At 40.1% G+C, this 11,219-nt stretch overlaps 1 protein-coding gene across 1 annotated transcript; it reads right to left on the bottom strand.

Moving 5' to 3' along the window:
- Window positions 1-6,758: 6,758 nt before the first annotated feature.
- On the bottom strand, window positions 6,759-10,500 carry LOC128231043 (uncharacterized). Its single transcript, XM_052943464.1, has 5 exons — window positions 9,797-10,500; window positions 9,597-9,726; window positions 9,127-9,307; window positions 7,830-8,062; window positions 6,759-6,869 (listed from the first exon to the last, which is right to left on the bottom strand). Exons 1-5 carry the CDS (start codon window positions 10,447-10,449, stop codon window positions 6,759-6,761), a joined length of 1,308 nt encoding a protein of 435 aa, XP_052799424.1. The 5' UTR covers window positions 10,450-10,500.
- Window positions 10,501-11,219: the final 719 nt, after the last annotated feature.

The following is an 11,219-nucleotide window of genomic DNA, read 5'->3' as shown; positions in this document are numbered from 1 at the left end:
AGTTTTTGTTACACTGAACAGTTCTGTTACCCATGTATATATATAATGGGTCAGAAAAGGCATAAATTTGACGAGTTAAATTATTTCAGTTTGGCTCTTTTTTATATAAAACATTTAGCCGATAAAGTGGAAATATCTTATTTTGCTTAGAAAAAAAATCTTAAAAGAGTAGGCAGGCCATTTTTGTGGTGCTGTTTTAAAAACACCCATTAAAAGTTACAAGGAAAACTACTTGGTCAGATTATTCCAATGCATGAGGAAATAATGGCTGTTCAAAAGTTTGCGGCTTACCTTTTTATGGAAATGGCTATTTTTGCTTTTTATGAAAATACCACAGGTGCTAATACTCATTCTTTAAGTGTTTAATATATTATTGCCAAACTTTCAGTATGTGTTGCATACAGCCTGAAATTGAACTATAGGAGTTTTGAAGTCTGTTTTTGCAAAAATGTTATATGCAAAGACTGTTTTGAATAGAAAAGCCAGGTTAGTGTCTATATGAAACATATAGTAAAAATAAATGTGGTAGTAGGCCATATTTACATATTTTAACAAAGGTGACTTCATTTGTTAGTGTGAAAGCCTCTTCATCTGTGTCAATGTGAACAAATTGACCCTTGTGTATTACTTTAGTTTGGTGTTAATCTGTTTCAGATCGGGATCCATTACTTCAGTACCGTATTCACCAGTAACGCAGGATACCAGATTGGCATCAGGGATTAATCACTTTAGTACCATATTCACCAATAACGTTTATCCAGAATACAAGAGTGGCATCAGGGATTTATCACTTCAGTACCGTATTCACCAGTAACGTTATATCCAGGATACCAGAGTGGCATCTGGGAATGATCACTTCAGTACCGTATTCACCAGTAACGTTTATCCAGGATACCAGAGTGGCATCAGGGATTGATCACTTCAGTACCGTATTCACCAGTAACGTTTTATCCAGGATACAAGAGTGGCATCAGGGATTGATCACTTCAGTACCGTATTTACCAGTAACGTTTATCCAGGATACCAGAGTGGCATCAGGGATTGATCACATCAGTACCGTATTTACCAGTAACGTTCTATCCAGGATACCAGAGTGGCATCAGGGATTGATCACTTCAGTACCGTATTTACCAGTAACGTTTTATCCAGGATACAAGAGTGGCATCAGGGATTGATCACTTCAGTACCGTATTTACCAGTAACGTTTTATCCAGGATACAAGAGTGGCATCAGGAATTGATCACATCAGTACCGTATTCACCAGTAACGTTTTATCCAGGATACCAGAGTGGCATCTGGGAATGATCACTTCAGTACCGTTTTCAGCAGTAACGTTTTATCCAGGATACAAGAGTGGCATCAGGGATTGATCACTTCAGTACCGTATTCACCAGTAACGTTTTATCCAGGATACAAGAGTGGCATCAGGGATTAATCACTTTAGTACCGTATTCACCAGTAACGTTTATCCAGGATACCAGAGTGGCATCAGGGATTGATCACTTCAGTACCGTATTTACCAGTAACGTTTTATCCAGGATACAAGAGTGGCATCAGGGATTAATCACTTCAGTACCGTATTCACCAGTAACGTTTATCCAGGATACCAGAGTGGCATCAGGGATTGATCACTTCAGTACCGTGTTTACCAGTAACGTTTTATCCAGGATACAAGAGTGGCATCAGGGATTGATCACTTCAGTACCGTATTTACCAGTAACGTTTTATCCAGGATACAAGAGTGGCATCAGGGATTGATCACATCAGTACCGTATTCACCAGTAACGTTTTATCCAGGATACCAGAGTGGCATCAGGGATTGATCACTTCAGTACCGTATTCAGCAGTAACGTTTTATCCAGGATACAAGAGTGGCATCAGGGATTGATCACTTCAGTACCGTATTCACCAGTTACGTTTATCCCGGATACAAGAGTGGCATCAGGGATTGATCACATCAGTACCGTATTCACCAGTAACGTTTTATCCAGGATACCAGAGTGGCATCAGGGATTGATCACTTCAGTACCGTATTCACCAGTAACGTTTTATCCAGGATACAAGAGTGGCATCAGGGATTGATCACTTCAGTACCGTATTTACCAGTAACGTTTATCCAGGATACCAGAGTGGCATCAGGGATTGATCACATCAATACCGTATTTACCAGTAACGTTCTATCCAGGATACCAGAGTGGCATCAGGGATTGATCACTTCAGTACCGTATTTACGAGTAACGTTTTATCCAGGATACAAGAGTGGCATCAGGGATTGATCACTTCAGTACCGTATTTACCAGTAACGTTTTATCCAGGATACAAGAGTGGCATCAGGGATTGATCACTTCAGTACCGTACTCACCAGTAACGTTTTATCCAGGATACCAGAGTGGCATCTGGGATTGATCACTTCAGTACCGTTTTCAGCAGTAACGTTTTATCCAGGATACAAGAGTGGCATCAGGGATTGATCACTTCAGTACCGTATTCACCAGTAACGTTTTATCCAGGATACAAGAGTGGCATCAGGGATTGATCACTTCAGTACCGTATTCACCAGTAACGTTTATCCAGGATACCAGAGTGGCATCAGGGATTGATCACTTCAGTACCGTATTTACCAGTAACGTTTTATCCAGGATACAAGAGTGGCATCAGGGATTGATCACTTCAGTACCGTATTCACCAGTAACGTTTATCCAGGATACCAGAGTGACATCAGGGATTGATCACTTCAGTACCGTATTTACCAGTAACGTTTTATCCAGGATACAAGAGTGGCATCAGGGATTGATCACTTCAGTACCGTATTTACCAGTAACGTTTTATCCAGGATACAAGAGTGGCATCAGGGATTGATCACTTCAGTACCGTATTTACCAGTAACGTTTTATCCAGGATACCAGAGTGGCATCAGGGATTGATCACTTCAGTACCGTATTCAGCAGTAACGTTTTATCCAGGATACAAGAGTGGCATCAGGGATTGATCACTTCAGTACCGTATTCACCAGTAACGTTTATCCAGGATACAAGAGTGGCATCAGGGATTGATCACATCAGTACCGTATTCACCAGTAACGTTTTATCCAGGATACAAGAGTGGCATCAGGGATTGATCACTTCAGTACCGTATTCACCAGTAACGTTTTATCCAGGATACAAGAGTGGCATCAGGGATTGATCACATCAGTACCGTATTTACCAGTAACGTTTATCCAGGATACCAGAGTGGCATCATGGATTGATCACTTCAGTACCGTATTTACGAGTAACGTTTTATCCAGGATACAAGAGTGGCATCAGGGATTGATCACTTCAGTACCGTATTCACCAGTAACGTTTTATCCAGGATACAAGAGTGGCATCAGGGATTGATCACTTCAGTACCGTATTCACCATTAACGTTTATCCAGGATACCAGAGTGGCATCAGGGATTGATCACTTCAGTACTGTATTCACCAGTAACGTTTTATCCAGGAAACCAGAGTTGGCATATGGGACCGATCACTTCAGTACCCTATACCAGAGTTGCATATTGGATCTGGCATAGATGACTTCAGTACCGTAACCGTCACTACAAAAATGGCCTGCCTACTCTTTTAAGATGTTTTTTCTTAGCAAAATAAGATATTTCCACTTTATCGGCTAAATGTTTTATATAAAAAAGAGCCAAACTGAAATAATTCAACTCGTCAAATTTATGCCTTTTCTGATCGACTTAAATGTATACATGGGTAACAGAACTGTTCAGTGTAACAAAAAACACATTAGTGATCATGTGTTTATAGACAGTCTAAACACCACTATATGCCAAACTGATTGCTTACGAGACAAATGGCGCAACAAAGGAAATGGCAAACAACAACAACAACAACACTGAAAGATTCATGACAACTGCCAGTATTTTCATATGTGAGGTGGCTACATGATGTAGAAAATGCAGAGATAGCATTATTATGCGCATTTTTTTTTATTTTTTACTTTTAGTATCTGTTTTGAAGGCTAGATTTGGCATACATTTAAAGGGACTGTACACCACATTGGCACCAAAAAAAAAGTTTTTTTCTGTAACGAATCTCAGGACAATTATTTAATAAAATGTTTTACTCTTTGATATCATAATTGTAAAAAAAACACCAAAATGTAAAGAAAATCGAGTCGGAGACCACGTTCGAACCTGGGTCGCCAAAATTGCAGTCCAGTGTTGTATCCACTGTGCTACGAAGGATTGAGGATTGCTCTTAACAGTTGGAATATTTAAGCTATATACCTAACTTGGTAATATCACATGATAACATCGACTAGCCAATCACGCATAAGGAATGAATTCTACTAGGTAGACATACCCAGTAACAACTCAAAGGTTAATCTAAACTAATTGAGTACCCAGATGCATTTTACAAGCGTTGAAACCAGACATGCTTAGAATTCTTTTTTACTTGGAGACGGTATTCCTTTCTCGGAAATCCTTGCCGAGAACCGGTATGGAATTCCATCACAAGTTTTGACCAGCATTAGTTCTTGTCCTTGAAAAAACCTCTGTGGCTTCAGCAACCAGGCTGGCTATAAAAATAAACAATAAATTAGTGTTTTTAAAGCTGCACTCTCACAGATTAAACGTTTTGACAACATTTTATTAAATAATTGTCCTGAGATTCGTTATAGAAAAAAACGTTTTGGTGCCAATCTGGTGTACAGTCCCTTTAAGGCATTTTGAGTGTATTTAGGTATTTTTCTTTAATGCATAAAGGGAAACGGTTCTAATCTCAGTGAAACCTGCTCACTTTTTATTTCTTTTGCCTTCAGAAATGTCAAGTTTTTCAATGTATAAACTTCGAATAAATGAATATATTCATAAAATATTGATAGTATGAATTAATGAAAAGTACCAATATTTAATTAGATAGGGAATTCATTGTGTTGCTGTGATTGTTTAAGTAGAAGCTGAAAATCATATGCAAACTAAATGAAACATCATTCTGCATCATATGTGTAGTAAATTTTGATACTTGTTTGCAATAAGTGATGTAATGTTTGCTTAAAAGAGCAAACAAAATGTGCGAATAGATGCACAATACAGACCAAAGACCAATACAAGTCAGCAGTTTCATTAGAAAATGATATTATCATAAAGCAGAACCAAAAACGGCATGAAAGAAATTCAATTAGGAAAGAAACAAACAGTATATCAATGAGCTTATATGTTTAATGATTAAGAATAGCTGATATTTGTAACCTCGAAATCAATGGTTAAATGACGTCACGCTAATCCAATCGGAGCACAATATTGAAATAAACACTAATGTCATAACAAGTGAATGTAAATATCAAAGAGCAAGTGACATACTGGCAATTGTCTTTGTAAAGAAGCTTCTCTAATTTTTTTTATATATTGACCATGGTTAAGTAGAACGAAAAACCAGTCTAAGGCGAACTAGTATGGACGAAGGGAAAAACAAACACGTTGATTGAATGAAAAAAGGGCATTTATTCAAAATGCCATAAAAGTGTTCTAAACTATTATATATATACATGTAGTTTTTCCAAAAGATCATATCTGGGTGGATAAAACCGCCCCATAAGTGTTAAGAACCAATATATATACAAATGTAGGTTTTACATAAAGGAAATAAAAGTTAAACATAGAAATCATGAAAAGGAGAAAATGTAAATAAAAGGAAAATGAAATAAGAATATGCTATAATCAAACCATATAGGAGGAGGAGGGGAGGAGAAGGTAATCAAAAATTTAATAAGTTTGGCGAGGCAATCGCCCACGCCGAAAAATATCTGAGAATGGCCAAGAAACAAGGTCATTGGCTTAGGCGTGTCACGTGATAAAATCTAGTCAAATGATTGGTTAAAGATAATAAACAATGCTAAGAAAATACCCTAACGGTTAAAAAGGTGACACACAACTAATAGGTTATTGTTCAAGTTTATAAATGTTTTTCCATAAAATTTCATTTATATATTGACCATGGTTAGGTAGAACGAAAAACCAGTCTAAGGCGAACTAGTATGGACGAAGGGAAAAACAAACACGTTGATTGAATGAAAAAAGGGCATTTATTCAAAATGCCATAAAAGTGTTCTAAACTATTATATATATACATGTAGTTTTTCCAAAAGATCATATCTGGGTGGATAAAACCGCCAACAGAAGAATCCTACGCCACCCAGAGAGACTAGACTGGGATTGGTTCAACCCAGTGTTCTTAAATTGGCTAAAGAGAGGGAAATCAACAGAGAATTAAAGTGAAAGATGGTTGAAACCGTAATACTGAAAAATAAAAATACAAAAATAATTACAACAGAACAGGTCGCCGCGGCCTTAAACCGTCGACTATAAATGTACGGAAGAAGAACATGTAGAGCATAATAAATATATACAATGTGAAATGGCATAAAAAACATGGCAAGACATTGAGAAAAAACAAAAACAACAAAAATCTACAGAATATACAGCAGAAATGTATATGGCGTATACAAAGCAAAAGGTAACACATACATGGTGACCTGCAGCCTTAAACTGTCAGATCCATGCAGGGAACATATTAGGGGAACATCTGCAGCCTTAAACTGTCAGAATTTCCCTCATTGAGAAAACTCAAAAACAAATATTTACAGAATATACAGAATAAATGCATAGTGGTAACGGTGTTCACAGAGCAAGAGATAACATATATATGGTGACCTGCAGCCTTAAACTGTCAGATCCATGCAGGGAACTTAAAAGGGGAACATCTGCAGCCTTAAACTGTCAGATAATTATCTACATAAGACATGTAATGGAAGGACTGCAGTCGTAAACTGTCAGACTCCAGCCGTAAACTGTCAGGTCGAGGCGTTAAACTGTCATAACGCTGGGGGTGCACATAATGTATACAGGTAACTAGTTCTGCAGCCTTAAACTGTCAGAACAAGGCCTGCGAACGGAAAATAATAGACCTGCAGCCTTAAACTGTCAGATCGGTGCAAGAAGTAATGGAATGAATGGGTGCTTAAGGAAGAGAAGGTGGAGAATTCAAAGTATATGTTGGCTGAATGGATACCGATTCCTGGCTACTGGAGGCCAAGGGAAGGGTGGGAGTGCGGAGGTACTTCTTATAAGCGGAGGATTTCCAACGGCCTAACTTTTGGATGTCACAGGCAGACATGTGATTATTGGAAGCAAGAGTAGCTCCACCAATGCGAAAAGAATGTGCTGTGTACGTTTGGGGATCTAAATGGCAAGCTAGCACACTTGCTCGGAGTATCGATCGAAAATAAGTGGTGGTGATTGGTAGGCCGGTGCGGAGCACAAAAAGGGGGCCAGAAGTGTGGGATGTAAGCGATAAATAGCGCAAAAGAGAGTGGACGGGACATAAATGGCGGGTGGGTTGACGGGAAAAAGGGACAGCAGAAGACCGTCCTTGGGAATGTTTATATTGTTTCAGAATTATAGAAAACGAGGAAACCATAGAGTTGCAGCATTGAAATGAAACATCCTCACGTTTGACTAGGTTTTGGGAGCCTTTTGGGGAATATGCGATTTCTCCAACACGAAAGAGTCCAAAAAAGGCCAGGAGGAACATTGCACGCAAGAGGGTACGCGTAAAATGATCCGATACTACATGTTTTAGGGCAGTTAACAGGGCGCTGAGCTGTGCTAGAGAGAAAGGTTGTCTAATGTCTGAACATTTATTACGACGTAGACTGTGCAGTAATTTCTTGATGAGGAATGAGTCAGCGGGAACAGCCATATTGTGTAGTTTGTGGACGTAGCTTATGGCGGAAATGTAAGAAGTTATGGTGGAGGCTTGTAGACCGCGGCTGTTACAAACAGCAATGAATTGAGCAAGGCGTTCAGCGGAAACCGGAAGTAACGGTGTCTGTGCATAAAATGTATGGTGGAAGACGTGGTAGTGCTTAAGAGCATTCTGATAGCTGGATTTTGTGGAAGGTGCCAGGGAAGATTCAAGAAGGGTGTACACCGCTTGGTTCAATGGAGCAAGTGACCTGGAACTGTGGTGGGGTGCTTGTCCATGTGTGGAGCCAGCCTGTGGAATTTCTCGATCTGCAAACGAGAAAGAAGATCAGGTAAATGATTGTGTTTGCCCGCTATATGGTCCGATCGGAGAAGAATATTGAATTTCATGCTGGCCAAGACCAAACGACGGACGAGTGACATAACTGGAGCAGCTTTGCATGTTTGTTTATTAATGATGTGAACAACAGCTGCATTATCAGTATGAAGGGTAATGCATTTGTTGATGAGCTGTGGGCCCCAGATTTCAAGGGATAAAACTATGGGCAGTAGTTCCTTGAAAATAATGTCGTTGGGCTGCCAAAGAGAAGGCCAAGTGCCGTAAAACCAATGAGAATTGAAAATAGCGCCGTAACCAAGGGATCCGGATGCATCTGTATGCAAATGTAGGGAAACAGATGAAACCCATCGTTGATGTAGGAGCAAATTGCGGCCGTTGAAATGATCAACGAATAAATGCCAAGCGTGGAGATCTTTTCGGCTCTCCCGGGATAGAGTGATCCGGTGGTGTGCTTTGGAGACATTTCTGGTGAGATCGGTCAAACGGCGTAAGAAACAACGACCTGGTAGAACAACCTGGCAACAGAAATTTAGCAAGCCGAGCAAAGACTGTAGGTCTCTCAAAGTGATTTTTCGGGATTTAGAAGCAGAGGCAAGAAGAGAACGTAGCTTAATCAATTTGTCCTGAGGCAATCGAGCTTCCATAAGCAAAGAGTCGAGTTCTAAACCCATGAAAGTAATAATAGGGGTGGCATTTTCAGTTTTTTCGTGTTTTATTGGAACCCCTATAAGGGCACAAAATTGTAAGAAATTGTCTAAATCAGTCTGGCATGTGGAAGAGTTGGATGGGCCCATTATCAAGAAATCATCAAGAATATGAACCATATGATGAATATGAAGGACATTATTGGCAATGTGGTGAAGAGCAGAACTGAAACGTTCGAAAATGGCGCAATAAGATGAAGAACCCATTGGTAGGCAAGTATCGAAGTAGTAATTGTCATCAAATTTGAAACCAAGAAGGTGGTGATCAGAGTTATGAATAGGGATGAGGCGGAAAGCGGAATCAATGTCCGTCTTACTGAAAAGTGTACCTTGGCCGAGTTCTAGTAGGTGTGCGACAGCATCATCGAAGGAACTGTAGTTGACCGTAGACAAATCCTCGTCAATAAAGTCGTTGACAGAACTGCCCTTCGGGTAGCTAAGGTGATGAATCATCCTGAATTGACCTGCGGCTTTTTTAGGAACCAAACCAATGGGGTTAATGCGTAAATTCTTAAAAGGAGGGAAAGGAAAAGGTCCACGAACACGACCGGTATCTAATTCCTTCTGTATTTTCATGTGGACCTTGTCAGGATGGTCAAAGCAGGATTTGAGGTTGGATGAAGACGTGGCGAGGCGAGGGCCGTGGTAACCCAGTTTAAAACCATGTAGGAAACCTTGGATCAAGTAATCTGCAAAAGGATAACCCAACAGGAATGGAGCCAAGATATGTATATTGATAGGGGTGACAGTGGAGCTAAGTTGTTTTTCTATTGGGGGGGGGGGGGAGGGGTTTGGTTGCCAGAGCTTTGTCGGCCTCGTCTTTGCTGGAGAATTTGCAGTTGAACGCTGTATGCTGGCCTTTACAGAAACCGCAGATGTGGGGGAAGTTGCAGTCGGAGTTGCGACATTGAGAATGCTTGTTGTAGTTCCTTCAGATGTTGGAATGGAAAGGTCGTGAGTGGGTTTGGGGGCTAGATCGAAAGGATCGGAGAGGTTGACGGGGGGCTCGAAAGGACTGGGGTAGGCTGTTGAAAGGAAGTGCAGGCCATTAACCAGAACTCCGTGTGGAGTCGATCCCACGGAAGGAGGACAGATTGTCGAAGCATTCGAAACTGAGAATCATAATTCAAGAAAGCCAGACCTGGGCGTCGGGATGCGATGTCACGCACGATTTCAGCATACTTCATAAGCTGGGCAGTTTCAAATGGAAATTTAGCCGTGTAAATGGCAGTGAAACGGATGAAAGCAGTTGTCCAAGTGTCAATAGAAGTTATTTTTCGTGAGCGTGAGGTCGGTTGGAAGGAGATGTTGGAGTTGTTGTCTAACTGTAAAGTATATTGAGGAGTGGCTGGAGAAGTGGTGGAAGGCAAAAGAGATGCGAAATCAACGAAACGGTTAGTCCAAATGTCTTTACGGGTTGATTTGGGGATTTGATTAATGATAGGAGTACTTATTGGCTCTGTGAAGTGAACACCGTTACCTGGCAACAAATTCGCTGAATGGGCCTGAAGAAAGTGTGGCATGTCCTGGGCGTTATCGTCACTGTCTGAATCCGATGAAATGTTCATATGGTTGTGAAGGCCCTGGTGTTGCACTGAAAATTGTCCTGGCGCGGCGAAGGTGTCCAGCAGGGACAGCATAAGTTTTTCCATAAAATTTCATTTCGGGGAAAACTTGACAAAAGTCCGATTTATTTCCAAACTTATTGCCTCCAGTTAAACATAACATGGCAATACCTGCATTGCTCAGAAAATAAGCCCACAGCTGAAATGTCAAAAACCAGGTTGCATGAATGCATTCTGAAATACAGAAAAAAGTTTGTAATTTGTGCTAATCTAACATATCCCATTTAGAAGTGATTTACACTGAAATCTAATTGTCCTATACTATAGTAACACAACTTCTTTATGACCAAACATATTGCTATTAGTACACTGTACATGACTTTTTATTTTGTGTGTCATGTTTCTTTGCCCCAATTTATGGAAATATTTTCAGCTATTTAAGTCGGTTACGCTTAATATTTATCGAGAAGCTGGGGTCTTATCGCACGCAGATTTGAGTGAATGGCAGAGGGTCTTTACAGTCTTTACCGTCAGCGACAGGTCTAAGAAAAGGCATGCCGGTCTAAATATAGAGGTGCAGTTGTATATTAAGGAGGTGCATCTCCATTTTAAATATAGAGGTGCAGTTGTATTTACGAAAGAGGTGCACCTCCATTTTAAAGTTTTAAAATATATTTAGAACAGCACGTATGAATATAGAGGTGCACATCTTAATAACATACAGGTGCACCTGTAAAGTAAGTGTATTTTAGTAACATTGATGATTCTCTCACCAAGCCATGTTGTTTCATGGAAAGGGTACGGCAACTCTCCCTCAGCCATGGTGGTGTTTTGCGGGATGGTTCGCCTTTCCCACA

Source organism: Mya arenaria, chromosome 4, assembly GCF_026914265.1.
Source record: "Mya arenaria isolate MELC-2E11 chromosome 4, ASM2691426v1".
NCBI classification, from domain to species: Eukaryota; Metazoa; Mollusca; class Bivalvia; order Myida; family Myidae; genus Mya; species Mya arenaria.
This window is presented reverse-complemented; position numbering and strand designations above follow the sequence as displayed.